The following is a 24,230-nucleotide window of genomic DNA, read 5'->3' as shown; positions in this document are numbered from 1 at the left end:
TGGTCAAGGTACAGTGAAAAGCTTTTGTTGTGTGCTAACCAGTCGGCGGAAAGACTATATACATGATTGTAATCGAGCCATCAAACAGTGTACAGATACATGATAAAGGGAATAACGTTTAGTGCAAGATCAAGTTCAGTAAAGTCCAATTCATGATAGTTTTAGAATTGTACTTTCTTGGACTGCTCTTGGTGACTTCAACCCAGCAAGGCAGCATATTTCTACACATTTCAATATGCAGAAACTAATAACGAGAAAGTGTGTTAAAGTCCAAACCTGAATGACGTTTGCCCGATAATATGCAATTCAGAATTTGTCTGCGTAGAGTTTGGGATATTTGATTACTATGCTGGAATTATTTGCTCAGAGCAGAGGAGGAAGTTTTCTTTCCAGCAGCGTTACATTCTGTGACTCCCACTCTCTGGCACACACAGTGCCACACGTTTAATGGTGACTAGTTTTCCCTGCAGCCTGCCCAAGCCTTTCCAACTTGTGAATGTAATTAGTATTCTCACAATGAAGGCTGGGAGTCAGCAGGATAGAAAACATTATGTCATAGCCTGCATTCGTCTGTTCTTGTGAGAATTCTCCCTTTGTACAGATCTTGTGTAACTTCAGACATGTTGAAAGGTCTCTTTGAATTGGTGCCTCCAGGTGATGATGCAGTTAGGATTATCTTTTGCAAATCCAGTTTTGTTCTCGCTGTACCAGTCAAGCCATGAAACTGGTGGAAAATGTCAAAGTTTTACATGTTATTTGCTTGTTTTTTACTTGCTGCACTAAACGTTATTCCCTTTATCACATACCTGGACACTGTAAATGGATCAATTGTAATCATGTGTTGTCTTTCCACTGACTGGTTAGCACACAACAAAAGCTTTTCACTGTACCTCTGTACACGTGACAATAAATAAGCTAAACTACTGTAAACTGTTCAGAAGTCAGGGTGCACAAAATGGATCTCTTCGGAGGCTTTGAAATGATCATGGTGTCCAGAGAGATACTGCAGTACGATCTCTCTCTGTCATTTACACAGCTTTGTCAGTGCATTGTGTGCTTTGAAAGCCCCTGCACCATGCAGTATTCGGCAACATTTCAATTGACCAGGAGATTACAAAATCATTGTGATTTTCCGTGGTGTTCAGTGGCAACGGAGCGAGAAGTAGATAATCTTTAATGTGATGACAAACAGAGTACAGGAAGCAGTATGCAGGGCAAGCAGCACCATCGGGAGGAGAAAGATCTGACATTTTAGCTTAAAGGGCCTGTCCCACTTGGGCGACCTGATCCGCGAGTTCTAGCAAGTTTGCCCTCGATTCTTACTCGCAGCATGGTCGACACGAGGTAGTAGGAGGTCTTTGTAACTCTCCTTCATGCTCGAGAGTGGTCTCCGCGTACTCGAGGCCTCAGCTAGGTCGCATCATTTTTGTCAATATGTTAAAAAATGCCCGCGAGTAAACAAAGGTCGGCATGGAAAAAATCGATACTTTTTTTACTCGTAGGTTTAGTAGTAGTGGGTCGTAGTAGGTCGGCATGTTAGTCGTAGGTAATCGAGGGTAGTCGAAGGTAGTTGTACAGAGTCTTCATCATAGTCAAAGGGAGGTCGAAGGGAGGTCGTCTTCACTCTCCACTATTCGGTGTCCAATTGTCCCGAAACTAGTTGTAGCTAGTCGAAGCTGGTCTTCAACATAGTCGAAGGAGGTCTTCAACATGTCATTTTTTCAAACCCTTCTAAACTCACCAATTAGGTCGCCCAAGTGGGACAGCCCCTTAAGGCCCCTTCTGCAAATCCAGAAAAGTGAGAATTAAGTTGCAGTAAATGGATTTGGCCAGGAGGCTGAGCGGCAGGTGATAGCGATATAAGATAAGGTCTGCTTTTATTTTGCAATTCTTCCTTGGTCTTAGTGCAGTCGAAACTGCAGTTAGGGTAGTGGTACAGGTGTCAGAGGTTATAGGGAGAAGGCAGGAGAATGGGGTTAGGAGGGAGAGCTAGATCAGCCATGATAGAATGGTGGAGTACACTTGATGGGCCAAATGGCCTGATTCTATTCCTATCCCTTATGACCTTAAGCTCCTCCTGCAGGACGTGCAAAGTCAGGGCGACTCCCAATGTGGCTGAGCACCAAACTGTGGGAACGAATAAAGCAACACTTCAGGGCAGAAGAGTCAAAGACGTGAGGACATGGCAGGAAGTGTCACAGCTGGCGTCCTGGTGACATCGCAACAACCTAGAGCTCAATGCTCTTAAGACAGTAGAATTGATTGTAGACTTTAGGAGAGCTCCCCCTCCCTTCACCCCACTCACCATCAACAACACCACAGTCACATCTGTGGAGTCTTTTAAGTTCCTGGGAACCATCATCTGCAAGGACCTTAAGTGGGGGGCTACCATCGACTCCACAGTCAAAAAGGCTCAGCTTCCTACGGCAGCTGAGGAAGCACAATCTGTGGAAGGCAATGATGGTCCAATTCTACACGGGCATCGTAGAATCTGGTCTCACCTTCTCCATCATGGTCTGGTTTGGCTCAGCCACCAAGCACGACACCTGGAGGCTGCAGCGAATCGTCCGATCAGCAGAGAAGATTATTGACTGCAACCTTCCCTCCATTGATGAACTGTACACTGCAAGGGCCAGGAGGCGAGCGGGCAAGATCATCTCTGACCCCTCTCACCCTGGCCACAAACTCTTTGAATCACTTCCCTCTGGAAGGCGACTCCGGACTGTCAAAGCTGCCACAGCCAGACATAAAAACAGTTTTTATCCACGAGTAGTTGCTCTACTCAACAGCCAAAAATCTGTAGCCTCCCTTTGATCTGGTATTTTGTTGGTTCACATGCTTGATCAATGGTGTTTTATCATTAATGTTTTATTATTATTAATGTTTAGTGTTTTCTGAGTCATTCGTAACTGTCACTGTATGTCATGTTGTTACTTGTGGGCGGAGCACCAAGGCAAATTCCTTGTATGTGAATACTTGGCCAATAAACATACTTACTTACTTATTAAGTCGAGAGGGGAAAAGTATAAAGGAGATATGGGCACATTTTATTCACACAGAGGGTAGTGGGTGCCTTGGAATGTGTTGCTGGGGGAGGGGGGGGGGGGTGAGGCAGAAATTCTGGTGGTATTTAAGAGTGGTATTTTAGATAGGCACATGAATATGTAGGGAATGGAGAGATGTGATTCATGTGCAGACAGAGGAGATTAGTTTATTAGTTTATTTTGGCATTATGTTTGGCACGGACACTGCGGGCCACAGGGCCTGTCCCTGTGCTGTGCTATTGTGTCATACATTCTATGATAGGATACAGATCAAAGTTAGTCACGGTGACAATTATTTTAACAGTCAGCAGTTGGAAACAGAAAATAAACAAAGAACCAAATTAAATCAGAAAGGTAGAGCCTCAATTTTGGAGGGGGAGGGGGGGTGGGGGGTGATAAAAGCATTGCATGGTCACCAGAAATAATTAGATTCAATATTAAAACCTGAGGTTAGTTTCACTGTTGAATGAGCAGCTGAGAGGAGGAGCAGCATGGTAGATTTAAAAGCAGTTAGACTTTAGTGATACGGTGTGGAAACAGGTCCTTCGGCCCACCGAGTCCACACTGACCAGCGATAACCCCGGATACTAGCACTATCCTACACGCTAATACACAATTTACTGAGGCCAGTTAACCTGCAAACCTGCACATCTTTGGAATGTGGGAGGAGACCGGAGCACCCGGAGAAAACTCACGCAGTCACAGGGAGAACGTGCAAACTCTGTACAGACAGCACTCGTAGTCAGGATCGTACCCGGGTCTCTGGTGCTGTAAGGCAGCAACTCTACCATTGGCCACTGTGCCGTGTTGGGAGCGGCCATGTTGGGAGAGGCCATGTTGGGAGAGGCCATGTTGGGAGAGGCCATGTTGGGAGAGGCCATGTTGGGAGTGGCCATGTTGGGAGTGGCCATGTTGGGAGCGGCCATGTTGGGAGCGGCCATGTTGGGAGCGGCCATGTTGGGAGCGGCCATGTTGGGAGAGGCCATGCCATGTTGGGAGCGGCCATGTTGGGAGCGGCCATGTTGGGAGAGGCCATGTTGGGAGAGGTCATGTTGGGAGCGGCCATGTTGGGAGTGGCCATGTTGGGAGAGGCCATGTTGGGAGAGGCCATGTTGGGAGCGGCCATGTTGGGAGCGGCCATGTTGGGAGCCATGGCCATGTTGGGAGTGGCCATGTTGGGAGCGGCCATGTTGGGAGATGGCAGTGTGCTGAGGGGCCTCTGAGGTTTTGGCCAGGAGGATAATCGCAATATAAGATAAGTTCTGCTTTTAGTTTCTAACTCTTCCTTTTGACAATGCAGTGGAAAAAACACTGTTAGGGTGGCGGTGCGCTCCTCCTGCGGGGTGTGGGAAGTCAGGAATGTTTCCAGTGTCCGTGAGGGCTACACCTGTGGGAAGTGCATCCAGCTACATGTCCTGGTCGACTGTGCGAGGGGATTGGAGCTGGGTTGGGACTGGATGCAAACGGGATCATCGCAGATAGGAGTTGGAGTGAGGTGGTCACTCCTAGGGTGCAAGCAGAAAGTGGAGGGGGATCATCAGGAAATGGAATGGGCGGAGAATGCAGGAATCACCAGTGGCCATTCCCCTCCAAAACAAGTAGATACATATGGACACTGTTGGGGGAGGGGTGATGCTGGTCTGTAGCACCAGGTCTGGGTCTTAGGCACAACAGGATATAGTGATAGGAGGCTCGGTAATTAGGGGGACAGACAGGAGATACTGCAGCTTCAAACATAACTCAAACAGGAATGTTGTGTTGCTTACCTGATGCCAGGATCCAGGATGTTTTGCAGCCGCTGAAGAATGTTACATAGAAACATAGAAAATAGGTGCAGGAGGAGGCCATTCGACCCTTCGAGCCAGCACCGCCATTCATTGTGATCATGGCTGAACATCCCCTATCAAAACACTAGGGGCAATTTTACAGAGGCCAATTAACCTACAAACCCGCATGTCTGTGGGATGTGGTAGACAACCAAGGCACCCGGAGGAAACCCACGCGGTCACAGGGAGAACGTGCAAACTGCACACAGGCAGCACCCAATGCAAGGGTTTTTCTTTCCACAGATGCTGCCTGACCTGGTGACTTCGATTCAGTCCCAAGAGAAGACTGCAATTGGGAAGCATAGAAACATAGAAAATAGGTGCAGGAGGAAGCCATTCGGCCCTTCGAGCCAGCACCGCCATTCAATATGATCATGGCTGATCGTCCCCTATCAATAACCCGTGCCTGCCTTCTCCCCATATCCATTGACTCCACTAGCCACTAGAGCTCTATCTAACTCTCTCTTTAATCCATCCAGTGACTTGGCCTCCACTGCCCTCTGTGGCAGGGAATTCCATAAATTCACAACTCTCTGGGTGAAAAAGTTTTTTCTCACATTCTTAAATGACCTCCCTTTTATTCTAAGACCTCCCCTTTATTCTAATGTTCTCAAGGTGAACAGTTAGAATTTGTTGGTACAAAATACATGGGTGCGAAAATGGGTAAAGTCCTGCAGAGTGAGTATAGGGAGTTGGGCAAAAGGTTAAAAAGCAACACCTGGAGGATAGTGATCTCGGGTTGCTTCCAGTGCCATGTGCCAGTGAGGGTAGGAATAGGAAGGTAGGACAGATGAATGTGTGGAGAAAAGCGTTGGGATATGGGGAGAAAGCAGGAATGGGGTACTGATTTTGGGTCAAGAAGGAACTGCAGATGCTGGAAAATCCGAAGGTAGACAAAAATGCTGGAGAAACTCAGCGGGTGCGGCAGCATCTATGGAGCGAAGGAAATAGGCAACGTTTCGGGTCCCAGAGAAAACCCACACAGTCGCTGAGAGAATGTACAGAATCGGTTCAGACAGCGCCCGAGGTCAGAATCAAACCCAGGTCTCTGGTTCTGTGAGGCAGCAACTCTACCACTGTGCTGGTAGATACAATAGTGGTGTTCAAGAGGTTTTTAGCGAGGCACATGGATGTGGGTCATGTACGGGCAGTTGAGATTAGCTCACCTTGGCGTTATGTTCGGCACAGACATAGTGGGCCAAAGGGCCTGTTGCTGTGCTATATATTTCTATATTTACTAAGGACTGCACGGTATAGTTGCTGCTTTACAGCGGTAGAGACCCGGGATCGATCCTGACTACGGGCGCTGTGTGTACGTTCTCCCTGTGACCTGTGTGGGGTTTTCTCTGGGATCTCCGGTTTCCTCCCACACTCCAAAGCCGTACAGATTTGTAGGTTAATTGGCTTGGTGTAAATGTACACGTTCCCTAGTGTGTCTAGGATAGTGCTAGTGTACGGGGGTGGGGAGGGCTCTGGTGGGCGCGGACTTGATGGGCTGAAGGGCCTATTTCTGCGCTGCGTCTCTAAACTAAACTAAACCCGTTAACATAATGGTTGCCGCTCTGTGCTTGCAGGTAGCCGGGAAGCAGCATTCACTTACGCCATCACCGCGGCCGGAGTGGCGCACGCCGTGACTGCCGCCTGCAGCCAAGGGAACCTGAGCAACTGCGGCTGTGACCGAGAGAAGCAGGGCTACTACAACCAGGAGGAGGGCTGGAAGTGGGGCGGCTGCTCTGCCGACATCAAGTACGGCATCGAGTTCTCAAGGAAATTCGTCGACGCGAGGGAGATTAAAAAAAATGCCAGGAGGCTGATGAATCTCCATAACAACGAGGCGGGGAGAAAGGTATCTGTGCATCAGGGACCCTGGAAAGTGGGGAGTTCAGTACTAATCCACATGATGAATATGTAGATTGCTTCTCTTGTGTCTGCTTGTGCTCGTAAGGATTTGCAAAACAACAGATTTCTCCTTTCTCTTTTCACTCTATGTGCATCTTAAGCACTCTCAGATCTTACAATGTGGGTTAAATAAAGTTCAGATAACAGCAACTTTAAGTCCTACATCCCGGCCACATTTACACCCTGCCTTACAGAGCCAACTCAGTCACAATCGTAGAAATCTGGAGGTCAGAATTACACTTAAGAACACCTAGATTAGTTCCACGTAGTTTTACTGTGTGTATGTGGGAGACATGAACAGTCTTTCGATCTGCTGGACCAGCATCAACGCTGTAAATATCCTCATATGTACATCAACAGGAAAACTGCTTCTCGTGGTAACCTGGCATCTCTCAATAGCAAATACACAACATTGAAAGGTTAGACACTTCTAGGTGAGGAGAGCAGGAACACCAGGAGCCAGTTCAATTCATGCCGGTTGTATATATTTCAAATGGTCAAATGAAACAGGTCAACGACTAACTGAAGGACTAAGAAGGCATCAGAGCAGGGCAACTCCTTGCCACTGGTCCCATAGGAGGATGTACTATCATTCAGTACAAACACGCTACTCCTTTAAATATATTCTCTGAAGAGTATGTTAACTAGATACTCTGTATCTCCCCCTTTGCTCTGTCGACGGTACTTGAGTTTGGCTCAATATTATCTATGTGCCATGTTATCTGTTTTACTGGATAGCCTGCAAAACTAAACCCCCGTACAGGTGACCATACTAAACTGAAACCTGAGCGTGTCTCTGCATTTTCCACTTGGCCAAGGAAAGAACAGAGCTAGAAAATTAACAAAAGATGCAGTCATTGTAGTGGAGAGATTTTACAAGTTAAATGAGATTCAAGACATTCAAGAGAGTTTATTGTCATGTGTCCCAGATAGGACAATGAAATTCTTGCTTTGCTTCAACACAACAAAATACAGTAGGCAAAAATAAATACAGAACTGATCAGTGTGTCCATATACCATTGAATATATATATATACATACACACATATAACGTTCAATGGGCTATTAATGTTCAGTTTTGTTTGAGCTGAGTCTATAGCCTGATGACTGTGGGGAAGTGGCTATTCCTGAACCTGGATGTTGCAGATTGCAGGCTCCTGTACCTTTTACCCGAAGGCAACGGAGAGATGAGTGTGTGGCCAGGATGGTGTGGGTCCTTGATGATGCTGGCAGCCTTTTTGAGGCAGCGACTGCGATAGATCCCCTCGATGGTAGGGAGGTCAGAGCCGATGATGGACCGGGCAGTGTTTACAACTTTTTGCTGTCTTTTCCGCTCCTGGACGCTCAAATGAGAATAAATGCTGGAGGTAACAGTATGTCAGGTAGAACCTATGAAGAGAGAACCAGAGTTACATTGCAATGTTTTCGCAGTGTTTCTCCCTTCACAGATGTTTTCTGACACATTGTATACCTCTGATGTTTTCTGTTTCTACTTTAGACTCCCAGCATCTGCAGTATTTTGATTTGGGATTTCTCAAATCACAAATCTGATTGTTGCAGAATAGCAGAAGTAAAGCAAGATTGGTATTTACAGAGGTTACTGCCAACGTGACACATAACAAAAGGTTCACAAGATGTTGTTTAACCAGCAGTTAGTTTAGTGTATGGATACAGCATGGAAACTAGCCCTTCGGCTCACCCAGTCTGTCCTGACCAACACTCACCTGTACACTTGTTCTATGTTATCCCAGTTTGGCATCCGACACACTCGGCAATTCACAGGGGCCAAACCCGCCCGTCTTTGGGATGTGGGAGGAAACCGGAGCACCCAGAGGAAACCCACCTGGTCACAGGGAGAAAGTCAATCTTGGCAAATATCTCTGCCCCTTAACTTTACCAGCAGCTCATCATAGTTTGTAAATGTAATCACATGGCAGTCGATCGATAGAAATGCTTGTAAGGCTGCACTGGGATTAGAAACTGCTTAAACTAAATGCATTCTGATGCTTTCAGCAAGATCCATACATAGTGGGTGTAACAGTAGTTTAAATACAGTTACTCAAAGATTGAAGGCTGAATCTCAAATAACATATGTGTTCAAGAAGGAACTGCAGATGCTGGAAGATCGAAGGTACAAAAAATGCTGGAGAAACTAGCATAATAAATAACATATGTTGATATACCACTGTACCATGCTTTTTGAAAACACTTCAAAACATGGTAAAATTAATTTTGAAGTCTTACTAATATATGGTTGAATTTGGAAGCTATTTCCAGCACAGTAAAATCCCATTTCTTTGTCTGGCACTTCCCGAGGAAGGAATGTAGATTAAAAACCCTGAGAGAATTCCGTCAGCATTAATTAGGTGCCCTGAGTGAGAGCTGAACTTGAATCCGTGACCCCCAAAAGCAAAGGTAAGAATGCTGCCACTAAGCCGAGTCTGCATTTGACTGTCATTTGCAACCTATCCAGAGGACTTTGAGTCAGTCTGAGTTACACAGCATGGAAACAGGTCATTTGGCCTCAGCTGTCCGCGCTGACCCACTTGCCTTACAAAGCCAGTTACATTTAACTGTATTTGACCCATATCCCTCTAAATCTCTTATCCATGTACCTGTCCAAATGTATTTTAAACATTGTTATAGTTCATGCCTCTCCCTCTTTCTTTGGCAGCTTGTTCCATATATCCACCACCATGTGCATGGAAAAAAATCACCCTTATCCCCGCCCTCTGCCTTGGACTTCTCTACGCTGGTTAACACATGGTGACCATTCACTTTATCTACGCCCCTTATGATTTTATACACCTCTATAAGGTCTCCCTTTAGTCTCCTACGCTCAAGGGAAAATAGCCCCAGCCTATCCAGCCTCTTTGGGAACAATCCCATCCAAGACCTCCATGTGTTGCCACTTTCAGGGTAGTATACACATGTACCCATTGATCTTTCCTCAGCGCCCTGCCATTTACTGTGTAAATCCTGCCCTGGTTACTTGCCTTAAAGGGCCTGTCCCACTGTACGAGGTAATTCAAGAGGTCTCTCGAGTTAAAAAAAAAATCTAACTCGTGGTAAGCACATAGAATGTACGTAGCGGGTACGTTGGAGCCTGGGACGTCTCTTAGCGGCTCGTAACGCTAACGGCAGGTACTCGGGAAACGCGGTAAGCTCGTGAAGATTTTTCAACATGTTGAAAAATGTCCACGAAAGCCCCGAGTACCTACAAGCGGCTATTACCGTAATTCTCCGGGTTAGAATCAGGGAAAACTCGGGAGAACTCTTGAATTAGCTCGTACAGTGGGACAGCCCCTTAAGTCTGCGCACCGCTCCATCCCTGAATAGATAGAGAGTGGGGGGAAGACAAAAATCAGTCCCCCATTCCATTAGCCAGCTGAATGGCATCTGTAAAGAAGTCCATGTACCACTGGGGTGTATGTCATGGAGTGATACAGTGTGGAAACAGGCCCTACGGCCCAACTTGCCCACACCAGCCAAAATGTCCCAGCTACAGTAGTCCCATTTGCCAGCATTTGATCCATATCCCTCCAAGCCTGTCCTATCCATGTATCTGTCTAACTGCTTCCTATGTGAGGGAAGAGAAAGTGGACATACCAGGGATACGGGATGTAGACGGAAGAGGAAGATGTACATCTTATAAGCACGTACAAAAGATACCTATAAGCATTTCAATGAAAGGCACTTCATTCTTGTCTGATGGCACTTTGTTAAAAAAGAGGCACAAACTCTACCAGCTTGCTACAACCCCATCATTGGCTGGCAGCTTACACTGTGGCTCTTGGTATAGTCACCACTAGCAAGAGGGGGAGAGGATGGGATGAGATTAGTACCACCGATCCTGCAAGAAATTGGCTTGTCCACTTCTGGGTTGGCTGATCAATCAATAGGCAGCTCGTTGGTGAGTGGATATGCATTAGGATTCATGTAAAAAGTGAGTCATGGCCTGACTACAATTAATGTGGGAACAAAGAGCCAAACCTTACAATATTTTTTCTGATCAAACTTATAGATTGGTTGCAGGAGAAATGATCTGTGACATAATTTTGTAGTTACAGTTTACTGAAGTACAGATGTTATTTTAAAGTTTTGTCTTGTCAGCTAAGTGTATTAAAGTTTGAATAATCCCACCTAGTGCGTAAAGGGCTAAAAATACAGCTTTCACACACCCATCACAGAGTGGTCATGGATAATTTTGTCGTGGGTACATGACCACTGCATTTATTTGGGTTGGGATTTATTTCTCTTGGATGGCGTTGTATCAAGGGCGTATAAAGTGATTATATAGGATTCAATGCAGCCTGCCTGTTATCTAATGGATTAGTGGCATAATCATTTTACAATTAAAGTGATACGATGTCTTATTGGGTGCCATTAGTTACTGGCAAAGAATCATGTGGTTGGAACAGTACAGTGCCTTCGACAAACATGATAGCAAGTTAAACTAATGCCTGCAGATGATTCCTATCCTTCCATTCCCTGCATATCTATGTGCCTATACATAAGCCTCTTATATATCACTGTATAGGGTGATTTCACCAAATGTCAGCGTAGATCCCCCCTCACGTGACCGAAAATTTTAACTGGAGGACATATCTCAGTTCGGTACATGTTAGTGAATGGGGAAACATGCACTTTCCCACCAGTTAAAAACAGCGAAAACGGCCGATTTCTGAGCTGAAATTTTCTGTGCTAGTCGGGGTGACCGTGAAGCACAGCGACCTAAATTTTCAGGCAAAAAAGAAGATAGAAAGTAAGGTAATTACAAGAGGGAACTGAAGGTAGAAAACAGCGGAAGTGAACAGCTGACATTTGCCGTGGTGATTTACAGGTCCAAAATATCGGGAATTATCGCGTTTGCTCGCTGAATTTCATCAAAAGTAAGGAATTATTAACTTACTTTGGATGAAATTCAGCGAGCAAACGCGATAATTCCCGATATTTTGGACCTTTAAATCTCCACGGCAAATGTCGGCTGTTCACTTCCGCTGCTTTCTACCTTCAGTTCCCTCTTGTAATTACCTTACTTTCTATCTTTTATTTTGCCTGAAAATTTAGGTCGCTGTGCTTCATGGTCACCCCGACTAGCACAGAAAATTTCAGCTCAAAAATCGGCCGTTTTCCATGTTTTTAACGGGTGGGAAAGTGCGTGTTTCCCCATTCACTAACATGCACCGAACTGACATATGTCCTCCAGTTAACATTTTCGGTCACGTGAGGGAGGGATCTACGCTCATTTGACCTTTGGTGAAATCACCCTATATCTGCCTCTACCACCGTTCTGGGCAGCCACCTGCCCCACACATCTTTATACTTTGAGTCTCCCACCTTAAAGCTATGCCTGTTAGCCTTTGACATTTCCACCCTGGGTAAAAGCTTCTGATTGCCTACCCAGCTGATTGTTACATAGCCTTAAAAGATCGGAACGAGGAAATAAACAGAGCCCTCGTATTGCCCGCGATGTATCTCACATTCTGTGCTGTCCACAGGAAAAAATATGAAAGAAATGTAACAATGCTGAATACTGACTAGAACTCTAACAGTCAGCAGGATAGAGGTGCAAAGCAAATGGAAACATTCAGGCTGAATTAATTGGGAAACTATCATGCTGAACCTTGTATCAACTTGGAACCTGAGAGGAAGTTACTCTTATTAAAACCCCTATCACCTTTAGTTTTGTGTAAGAAAGAACTGCAGATGCAGATGCAGTCTGAAGAAGGGTCTCGACCCGAAACATCGCCCATTCCTTCTCTCCAGAGATGCTGCCTCACCCGCTGAGTTACTCCAGCATTTTGTGTCTACCTTGTATCACCTTTAGTTAGTTGGTTTACTGTACTTTCAATATTTGTGAACTTATGAATTACGAACGAGATTTTCGCTTTTAAAGTACCTCAAACGTACCTGTGTTTTGTAGGGTTGGTACCAGCATCAGATGATGCTTGTTTACTTTAGATTCTGGGATATTGGCAAAATCCTCACTTTAATTCCCTTGGGTAATGTCTCAAATCCACATTTTTCCAGAGATCCTTGGTTCTGCTGAGGGATAGATGGATGCAATTTACCAGAGGGTCTATAGATATTGTTCATTTAGAATACAAACTTAGCAATAGCCAGCAAAAAATTGTCTCAAACATAAAGGGCAAATGAGTACAGGAAAACATGCTGATAACTGGAATAACATGCTTAGTCTTCACAAGACATTAGAGAGGCTGCATTTTGAGAACTGTGTTCAGTTTTGGTGACCCTGCCTATATGGATGTAATTAAGTTGAAAAGAGTGGAGGGAAGATTTACGAGGATGTCGCCAAGATCTGAGAGCCTGAGTTATATGGAGAGATTGGGCAGTCTAGGACTGTATTCCTTAAGGGGCCTGTCCCACTTTCACGACCTAACGGCCGAGTTTGCCCTTGACTCATACTCGCAGCATGGTCGTCACGAGGTCGTGGGTAGATCGTAGCAAGTCGTGATGCTAGTCGTAGGTACTCGTGGCATCAAGTAGGTCTGGGGGGTTTTTCTAGCATGATGAAAAATGTCCACAAGTAAAAAAGGTTGTGAATTAGGTTGTGAGAGTGGGACAGGCTCTTTAGGATGCAGGAGGCTGAGGGGTGATCTTATAAAAGTGTATAAAATCATGAGGGGAATTGATAGAGTGAATGCATCTTTTACCCAAGGTGAGGAAATCAAAAACCATGGGTTTAAGGTGAGAGGGGTAAAATTTAATGGGAGCCTGAGGGGCAACGTTTCCACTCAGAGGGTCGTGGGTATATGGGATGAGCTGCCAGAGGAGATGGTTGAGGCTGGTGCTATAACAACATTTTAAATGTACGTGGAGGCAAGGTTTAGAAGAATATGGGCCAAACACAGGTAAATGGAACTCGCTTAGATGGGGCATGTTGGTTGGCATGGACTATTAGGGCCAAAGGGCCTGTTTCCATGCTGTACGACAGGCCGAATTGGAAATGAGAAACGTTTCGGCCCGAAACGTTGCCTATTTCCTTCGCTCCATAGATACTGCCTCACCCGCTGAGTTTCTCCAGCACTTTTGTCTACCTTGGAAATGAGAAAGGTGGTTTAACCTTGTAACTGCCCCTTTCAACAGAGCCCAGGTGAAGCTGATCTTCTACAGTCAAACTCCTAGTAGATTTGCCCCCGAGTTGCTCACTTCATAATTCCTATTTCTCCAACACAATAAAATTGAAAGTAAAATGATATAAATGTTTCCTCTTTGTCGAGGAACAGTTACCTATTTGGTGTCCTCCCCACGTTAGTTTCAATCTGAAGGAGCCCAAAACTAAAGTCAAAATATTTAAAAGGGACAAATTGCAATAAATTCATTCGTAATACTTGTTATTCTTTGACCAATAGATTCTGGAGGAAAGGATGAAGTTGGAATGCAAGTGTCATGGAGTCTCTGGCTCGTGCACAACCAAGACGTGTTGGACAACTCTTCCCAAATTCAGAGAAATTGGATACGTCTTGAAGGAGAAGTACGGTGAGGCAGTTCACGTGGAAGCGGTGAGGGCCAGCAGGTTACGCCAGCCCACCTTCCTTAAAATCAAGAAGCCCAGGACCTATCGAAAGCCAATGGACACGGATTTAGTTTACATCGAGCGATCGCCGAACTACTGTGAGGAGGACAGCTCGACGGGGAGCGTGGGCACCCAGGGGCGGTTATGTAATCGCACCTCCCACCACGGAGATGGCTGTGACCTGATGTGCTGTGGGCGGGGTTACAACACGCACCAGTATACCAAAGTGTGGCAGTGCAACTGCAAGTTCCACTGGTGCTGCTTCGTCAAGTGCAACACGTGCAGCGAGAGGACCGAAGTCTTCACCTGTAAGTGAGAATGCTGCCACCCAAACAGAAAACAACAACAGATGGACACTCCGCCCTCGAGGTGGAGAATCACAACAAAAGGAAAAAAAAACAGAAAGGAAGAAACGAGGAGTCAACGAAAACACGTGAGATTGAGTGGGAATGAAGATCAACTCGCTACACAACCCCACACCTTGCGTGAAACACGTTGCGAGTCGACCGGCTTACGTTTCTACACCACGATCACAATAAAACACGAGTTGGTTGCAATTCGATATACCAGGTGCCGGTGCAAGCCTGCGGCAGTTGCAGTACACTCTGGGAGCTGCAGTCCATTCTGACGGGCAGTATTATTATTATTATTATTATTATTATTATTATTATCATCGACATCTGTATGGCAAGTGATGGGTAAACAAACTACAACTCCCAGAAAGCCATGCACTTGACAATCTTGCCTCGAGTTCACAATTTCCACCCGAAACTCCACTTATATGTGGCACTACCCTCACACAAACAATATGTTTTCCAACACAAAATAAGAAGTGTGTGAGACACAAAGCTGGCACTAAGGGAGTCATCAAATGGCGAAGCAAGAAAACTATTGTTCAGTGCTGTTAAGGACTGGAAATGACTTAGCTGCATCGCCCCAGACGTGTTGGGCTGAGCTCCAGAGCTGAAGGGAAGATGGGCAAATCCAGCTGTTATCTTGTTTAAGACTGACTAAAGAAGTGTCTTGTTCAGTCTCACTGGAGCTATTTGGATATCAGAAAAAAAGTTTATTTATGTTATAGAATGAACAAATCTAAGCACTAACGGGTAGTAATATTGTAAATTTTTTATGTAAACCTGTTAGATTCTTTCCTGACTTATAACGCATTAATTTTGATATTTCTCCAAATGTTTCTATGACACTAATCTGCTTATACATTGATAGTTTAACAGAAAGTGTGGCTAGAATGACACAGAGGGATACACAAATAGTTTAAATCCTAAAATTTACATCAAGCTATTCATTGTTTTGAATACTCTTTAAAAATATTAATTTATTTTGAAAGGAAGTTCCTGAATGCTGGGACCAAGGGACATAAAATGCTACAGGTATGGCTGACAATAATTATTGATAAAAAGCAATGTTTTTATAGTTATGGAAATGCTATGACCCAGGAAAATATGCATCGGTACTTAATGTGATTAGTATTGCTTCTTCTATTATTTTGTGCCATTTTCCATGTGCAGAATGGGGATATGCTGGAAAAGGGTGATTTTGACAAATTATGCCCTGTTGGTTTTTGCAATATAAGTATTATATTTCACTAAATATCAGTAATGCAATTTTCTGATTGGTTGGTCTATATGTAGCTTTGTATCCCTGCATTGTGCATTACGTTATGTATGGAGCGTTCCAGTAGCTGCTTGCTCTTTGTATCCACAGTACAACGTGTGTCCATCTTCCATAATACAAATGGTACACTTTAAATATTTAGTGGGAGAGAGTTGTCTATGTAACAATATACATAAATGTTTTAGGGATGTGTGTCAGAATACTGGTATGATTACTCTTCATTTTGGGAAAATGAACCAAAAATAATTTTACAAAATTCATTTTCATTCCACTGATCATATCCTTTCAGTTGTCAATCATGGTTGTTTTAAAATAATTTATTTGGGAAAGAAAAGACCACTCCTACAGCTCACATGTAGGAAACATTTAGCGGACCCGAATTGACCACGTCAATACTACTCTACACTGCAACAAATATAAAGAAATGTACCTCAAAATTCTCTTTCCCAGCTTTGTATTTTTCCCATTCTCATAACAATCAGGTAACACAACTTATGCTCATGTTGACAGGACAATGCTGATGGCACCTACTCCAAAGCCTCTGCTAGTATTTCTCTAAGGCGGCAGAGAATACTCTCTGGTATTCATCCTCTGGCAATGAACCTACAGCATCAAATACTGAATGTCTGTCAGTTGTACGAGAGTCTCAAGTTTCCGTCCTTCTGACAACAAAAGTCCTTTTGAAGACAGATGCTGCAAAATCTCTTAAATATGGTGCATTCACATATTGGAGTATAGATGCTCCATTAGAGAACTTCTCTGAATTAAAAAAAACTGCAAAACTCTTACTGTAGGATTTACAGGGAGCTAAGATTACGCAGTAAAAGATATTGGGACAACATTGTGCATCCGCTTGAAATTCTAACACTTTGGGACCAAACTGAGTAACACTGGGAAATGTACCAGATGATTACAACACACAACTCGCACTCAGTTTCACACAATGAGCCGCAATCATTTTGGTGACTAGTTAGCATTAACTGCACTTCTTCCTGTCTCAGTTAACTTCCACTGAGCCCAATGTTGTGACTTAGCATCAGCTGAAGTAGGCTAATGATGACTGCACCAACCTTCATCTGTTAAAGGACAGGACATTGTAGCTGGAGGATGGAGGGGAAGCTTAGTGGAACTTTCAAAAGTTCTGCCTGGTCATAAGTAAGAATGGGCACTCTCATTTCTAAGACATGGACACTAGGAACTGCAGATGCTGGTTTACCAAAAAAACATCCAAAGTGCTGGAGCAAATGAGCAGGTCAGGCAGCATCACTGGAGAACATGGATAGGCAACGTTTGGGTTGGAACACTTTTTCTGAGGAAGGGTCCCGACCCGAACCGTCATATATCCATGTTCTCCAACGATGCTGTCAGACCCGCTGAGTTACTCCACCATTTTGTGTGTGTCTCTGATTTCTAATATGTCTCTGGGGAATGAGGAGTAGAGAGTGGTACTCCTCTGGTAGGGCGCTAGGAAGTTCGCCATGCCTCGTAACAGCACAGCAAGGTGAACATTAAGTATCAAACGCAAGCTCAACCGCCATCAAATCACATTTTGTATTTCCTACACCACTGGATTTCTACATAAAATACATCCCAACCTTCAGACTCAAAAATATTGTATACCATAAAAGGTAGATTACTAGATAAGCACAGTTAGTTATGGACATTAGTACCCTGTAGCTGGGTGCCTGGTCCACTATGGGCTAAGCTGCACATTAGCTTGTGTACAGTCCCAATCTTCCAACCTACCTCATTACAGGCATTGGACCTTTTCTCTGGAACTGTTACGCTACGGTGCTCGTCTCTGCTCTCTGGTATTTTCCCTTTGCACTGCCTGTTTTACTTGTGTGTGGCTTGATTGTATTTTTAGTTTAGTTTAGAGACACAGCATGGAAACAGGCCCTTCAGCCCACCGTGTCCATGCCGATCATTGATCACCCATTCACACTAGTTCTAGGTTATGCCCCTTCCACCTGCACATTAGAAGCAATATACAGAGGCCAATTAACCTGCAGACTCGCACATCTTCAGTACATGGGAGGAAACCCATGCGGTCACGGGGGGAACATGCAAACTCCACACAGACAACATCTGTGGTCATGATTGAATCCAGGTCTTTGGTGCTGTGAGGCATAGTATTCATGTACAGTATTATCTACTTTGGATAGCATGCAAACAAAACCGTTTCACTGTACCTCAGTACCCGTGACTGTAATAGATCAAAACCAACCATGTAAGTGCTCACATATCAGCTGAACAAAAGCACTACAACTTTCCACCCAAGAAGAAAATACATTTAATTATCCTTGAATGCATTCCCTTCCTATTTATATAAAACTCTACAATTTGCCAGATCTGGTTAATATCTCCATCATGAGCTTGGAAAGAGCAAGTGGCATTGAACTTCACTGCAAATGCAGGAGCAAAAAATTAACATGCAAAACTCACCCCAGTGGTCTCCTAAAGAGGATGTATTTGTGGTGCACAGAGGTTTGGCAACCAGTTATAAGGTTGGCCCATTCATCAGCTCAACAAAAGAAGTGTAAGAAAACTTTGATAAATATACTTGGGTATTTTTACAAATGAATATGAGACAAACATTCTGCTTTAAGTATACCACTCATTGCAAGCAGTTATTCTCAATTTAAAAATAACCAAGGGCGTGTATAGTCTTCTACTGAAGATGGAACATTGTATTCTAAGCTGAAACCCTTGAGAATAAAATGCAAAACCCACTCTACTGGTTTAATTGTTCCTTTTGGATATTTTTATGAAAAGATGCACTTCTATCAAAGATTGGAAGGGTGACATTCATACATTTGTTAACATGCTATTTTTCAGTACCACATATAGACCAACCAAAAGAGACTCCAGTGTTCTGCTAACTCATAGCAGCTTTGTTTAATCCGCAATATATAAAAATTACTTTGCTTTTAAACAAGGCATCGCCCCTCTATTTAGAAGCCCAACTGAGTGTATATTTTCAGAGCGAATATTTTTCTATTTGATATTTTTATGTGCTTACAAATAATCTCGTGCCTTTTTGTAACCTTTTTAAATAAAAAATTGTTATTCCCATTTTTGCAGGTACTCTTTAGTTTTGTTCGAAAATGAAGGGAGATCACGTGGCTCTTCATAAGCAATGAATGGCAGACGATACTGCCACATTCAACTGGTTTATGCTTTCACTACTTTTCCTGTATCTGAAAGGCATAACGGGGAACTATTGGAGCAGAAATAAGATGTGTATTGTTAGCTGTCTGAAGCCCCGAGGACCGGAACCAGATAACTCCTGATATTGTAGAACATCAGAATTGACAGAAAATAAATCCGTTTCTTTCTGACAAACCTTTCGCCATTAAAAAAAATATGAGATACAAAACCAGGCTTTGCTGTGTGAGTACTTTGCTGTAAGGCTGGTATTGTCAATGTGTCAAAATCATTAGCTCATTGGCATATATTCTGCAAGCTAATGTTTCTCATCTAATTCACTGTAGGGACAACATGTCTGCTGCTAACATAAAACACAGACTGGAAAGAGAGGGGAAAAAAAAGTGCTCGAAGTGCCAGGCCTGGTGAAACAGCCAGGACCACTGCGTCTGGAGCCAGGCCGCTGAAACAACCTTTCATTCCACCACCCCCCCCCATGTCCTCGTCAATCCCCTCACCACTTAGCTATCTGCGCATCCGTTGCCATTGCTATCATGGGCTCATGTTCACCCTGTGCCACAGAGATACAATGGCTACTGTGTGCCCTCTCCAAAGGCATCTCTCTGGAGCAACTCTGGGAACACACCCAGTCCGTACAGCAACCTCCTCTTGCACACCTTTAGAAAGAGGAATCATTGTTCGCTCCGACTGAAAGGACACAGGAATGTGAGGTTTATTGATTTAATAATACGACACTGACTCCGATTGCAGATAGAATCTGTTTGGTGATGGCATGACTCAAAAACATGCACATTGGCTTCCAAAACTATGGAATCATTTAATGAATAGATTTCCACTCCATAACCAAAGCAATACCTTGGTTAGCTCCAGATTTATCGATTAAAAGATACAGCATGAAAACAGGTCCTACGGTCCACGAAATCCTCGCCAACCACCAATCACCCATTCGCCCATTTTCCATTCACACTGGGGAAATTTACAGAGGGCTAATCAAGCTACAAACCCGCTCGGCTTTGGAATGTGAGAGGGAAATGGAGCACTCAGAGGAAACCGAGCCACAGGAGGAACGTGCAAACTCTACACAGAAGGCACCCAAGGTCAGGATCGAACCTGGTTCTCTGGCGCTGCGAGACAGCAGCTCTACCAGCTGTTGGAAATTTTTGGGTTAATTTGAAATCAGAAAAGAGAAGGGGACATGGTTTGAAACCCATTCTCATCATCATTAAACACATAAAGGACACGTGCACTTGTTTGTACATGTGTACACATATAACACAGGGAGAACATGCAAACTCCACACAGACATCATCTGAGGTCAGGATCAAACCTGGGTCTCCGGTGTTGTAGAGCAACAGCTCTACCATCTGTGCTGCCCAATCTTTTGCTCAAATACAACCTTGTTCTCTCTTATCCTTAAATATGGGTATGTGTTTACCAAAGTGGTAAATACACAGGTAGATAAATAACAAATAAATAAATAGATAGATGCCAGCTTAGCTAACAGGCTCAGCTTTGATCCAAAAATAAAGGTTGCATATTATGAAAGGGTGCACAAAACGGCAAAAGATGGCGTTTGGTGCCTCTGGAACATATAATAGAGTTCTCAAAAATGTTTGAAAACATTGAAAGACAAAGCTCTCCATAAATTGTCATTAGAGTTAAAAGGATGTTTTTGCGATGCTTACTTCCCCACCTCATGATGACAATTCCGCCCATTACATGACTTCTGTCCTTCCATTCGAATGCTGGACTTGAATCTTCTGGAGGGAGAAGCCAAGATTTCACGCGAGCAGCTGGAGTTGCAGATTCCACTCACTGAACCAGCAATACAAGTTCATCTCGATCGTAGATGTGGAAACCTGTAACCAAGGATTGCAATTTGTGAATTAAATAACCATGTAAAAATAATATTAAAGCTACTTAGCCTCATGAAATATTTTAGTAACTGGAATCCAGTAAAGGAGCACAATGAAAATACCTTCTTAGTTCAGTTCAGGGATACTGCGTGGAAGCAGGCCCTTCGGCCCACCGAGTCCATACTAACCATCAATCACCCGTTCACGCTAGTTCTATGTTATCTCACATTTTTTTCTGGTGGCGCTGAACTGTTTAGTTTAGTGAAAAGGACAATATTAAAGCTGCTGGATATCCTCCACAAGTTGGCATACCTTCCTAATTCCATATTGCACGCACACATCAGCTTTGTATAATGTGTGCACAAGGAATGCACTTGGATTACCAACCTACTCCCAATCTTTCACGTTATAAAGAAACGACCAGTATTTGCTTTATTCTACAGAAGTGTGTGACCACACTTATTTCATCTTTATATTTCATTTGTCCCATCCTCCTCCATTCACTTGCTTGTCTAAACGCCTCTGATGCCTGTTTGTATTTTGCGCACAAGGTACGCTGATACTTAGTGCTGGAGTAACTCAGCGGGTCAGGCAGCATAGCAGGAGAATGTGGATAGGTGACGTTTTGGGTCAGGACCCTTCTTCAGACTGACCAATGAGTCTCAAGAAGGGTCTGACCCATAACGTCACGTCTCAACGTTCTCCAGAGATGCTGCCTGACCAGCTGAGTTACTCCAGCTCTTTGTGTCTTATTTTTGTGAAACCAGCATCTGCAGTTCCTTGCTTTTACACTGATACATCAGCAGACATGGACACAGTGCACTTGGTTTCCTCATTCAGATTACTGACCTGGGGCTCAGCCACGATACCTGCGGCACTCTGAGAAAAAATGGGTTTAACTGCTACACTTTATATTTGCAAAATGTATTGGTCAAAGACAGAAAGCTGACGAAAAGTCGGTTTCCACTTTTCCCATCATATCAAACTAACAGATTAACTGAATATTAATGTTTAACATAAATCCATATCTAGCTCGTTCCTCTGCATATTATTCAAGTAATAAAATTTTAACTAGTTTTCATAGAATTTCTAATACGTACTCACTGCCTTCTCCTTAAATACTTCCCTTGAGCTTATTCAGCCGATGTGAACCAGGGGACAGAGGATGTCGATTCGACTTGGACTGGGAAAACCTCAAGACAAGAAATGTTACAACCAAAATACCTTTCAGAGAATGAGCAAACAGATCCAATTACTCTCCTTGATTTTATTATCTAGAATATATCCCATAACCACATCTATTTTCTATGTTTCTATGGTATTTACATCAAAAATATAAATTTTATTTTTAATTTACATAATTTTTTAACATGGGAGAAAAAAAATCAAGAGTAATAAGTTTCCTCACTTACACTAACGAGACAGCAAATGACCCATGGTCTCAGCACCACTAGTCACTGCCTTCCACCTGAAAATTATCCATTTCCTTTGGTCTCTTTTCTGCCTGTTAACTAATCCTCTATCAACATTAGTACATTGACCTCAATCCCATGTGTGCTCTAAATTGTTTTTACAACCTCTTGAATGGTGTCTTCTCCAAGGGCTTCTGGAAGACCAAATATACCACCAATTAACCCCCCCTTATCAAGTGTAATTTAAAGTTAAAACAGGATTTTCAGCTAAAACAGGGTTGTCTGCTAACAATCCCTATGCTGGGCAAGCAGACACACTTAGGAAAACAAACAATTAGGTGCTTAGAAAACTAAACGGGCTCAGTTGGATGAACTAGTGAATCACGAGCTTCAGATCATGCAACCTCAAAGTCACATAGCAACAAGACAAGACAATCCTTTCTTCCAAGAGACTGCCAAGACCAGCTCAGCCCTGATATGTTAAATAACCTCTGTTTCCATCAGTAAGGAGGATGCCCAGTTTTAATAACACAATTGTTTGTAGATTGGGGAAGAAGCCTGGGTTTCTATGTGCATGCAGTCAACAAGCTCACTGAACTGCACCTCAGACTGGGATCCAGAATGGTGCTAGGACCCATGACAGAAGGCCGCAACACTTAGACCCTCCAGCTGCTGCTCACATCAGTGAAGACCCATCGATCAGAAGTGTGTGTGACTTGCAACTTGTTCAATCCTGTATTTCACAATACCTGAATGAACATAGTTTCCTTGCAACCTTGAAGTATTTCTTCATTATTAATTCGAATTCTCCAAACCTGCTTACATCAACTTGATTCCTTACAATCCCAAAGAATTCCAACTGATTTGACAAAAAATATTTCCCTTTCATGTTGACTCTGCCACATATCACTATTTTCTGTGTCCCATTACCACTGTTTTAATTATTGATTACAGTCTTTTATCTTTTTGTAACATCAGGCTAACTGGTCTAGTTTCTTGTTTTCTCCTTTCTTAACTTAAAAGTACGACTGCATAAAGACAAGACATAAAATACCCAATGGGTCAGACAGCATCTCTGGAGAAAAGGAATAAGTGACGTTTCGGGTCGAGACCCTTCTTTAGACAGGAAGTCAGGGGAAAGGGAAATGAAAGATATAGATGGTGATGTAGAGCGATATAGAACAAATGAATGAAAGATACGCAAAACATTAATAGGATCTTCTTCTTTCGTGTCCATCTTCCATGTTCCAAATGTTGACATCGCAGCCATCATCCGTCCTGAGAAGGACGCAAGCTTCCAGCGACAATCAGTGGGAGCCATCACTAGATGATGGTGGTAGCAGAATTAGCTCAGGATACTTCCAGTTTCCAGCCCCGCCACGTGGACACTTCTGCTATGGGGCAATAAAGTAACGATGATAAAGGAAACTGGCCGTTGTTAGCTGTGCGCTCGATTATTACATAATCTCCCAAAGGTGTCTCAAGTCCTAGTGTGATGGACTGCATGTGGCAGTGTGTTCCCTGCAGGATACACAAGGAGAAAGGAGGATGTTTGCCCTCTAAATCTGATGATCTTTCCCCCCCCAATTTCAATTTCAGTAACATTCTCTGCCACTTAATGTGTGACTTATTCTTATTTCCAAATTATACTTTTCATCAGCAGGCGTGGACAAAGTGCACTTTGTTCCCTCATCGGCATCACTGGCCCGGCTTGTGAACACCTGAGGCTCAGTCGTAATTCCTGCGGCACTCAAATAAAATGTGAATAACTGCTACTCTTTATATTTGCAACATGCGTTGGTGAAAGGCAGAAAGCTGAAGCAAACTAGGTTTCCATCTTTTGCACCGGAAAT

General features: G+C 43.7%; 1 protein-coding gene and 1 long non-coding RNA gene across 7 annotated transcripts in view; one reads left to right on the top strand and one right to left on the bottom strand.

The window, feature by feature from the left end:
- LOC129706146 (protein Wnt-7b) overlaps positions 1 to 19,320 on the top strand; it is an 82,530-nt gene extending 63,210 nt beyond the window's left edge. For 5 of the 6 annotated variants that reach the window (XM_055650167.1, XM_055650163.1, XM_055650168.1 and 2 more), the window contains exons 3-5: positions 6,445 to 6,716; positions 14,146 to 15,697; positions 19,026 to 19,320. In XM_055650167.1, the coding sequence (XP_055506142.1) occupies positions 6,445 to 6,716; positions 14,146 to 14,625 (752 nt within the window). In that variant the 3' untranslated portion in view covers positions 14,626 to 15,697; positions 19,026 to 19,320. The other variant, XM_055650164.1, reaches the window with a different exon arrangement.
- LOC129706148 (uncharacterized) lies at positions 6,724 to 23,914 on the bottom strand. The gene is made up of 3 exons (XR_008725014.1): positions 20,795 to 23,914; positions 12,683 to 12,817; positions 6,724 to 8,612 (listed from the first exon to the last, which is right to left on the bottom strand). It is a non-coding gene; the product is annotated as an uncharacterized LOC129706148 (long non-coding RNA).
- Between the last annotated feature and the right edge of the window lie 316 nt (positions 23,915 to 24,230).

This window comes from Leucoraja erinacea, chromosome 19 (genome assembly GCF_028641065.1).
Source record: "Leucoraja erinacea ecotype New England chromosome 19, Leri_hhj_1, whole genome shotgun sequence".
NCBI classification, from domain to species: domain Eukaryota; kingdom Metazoa; phylum Chordata; class Chondrichthyes; order Rajiformes; family Rajidae; genus Leucoraja; species Leucoraja erinaceus.
This window is presented reverse-complemented; position numbering and strand designations above follow the sequence as displayed.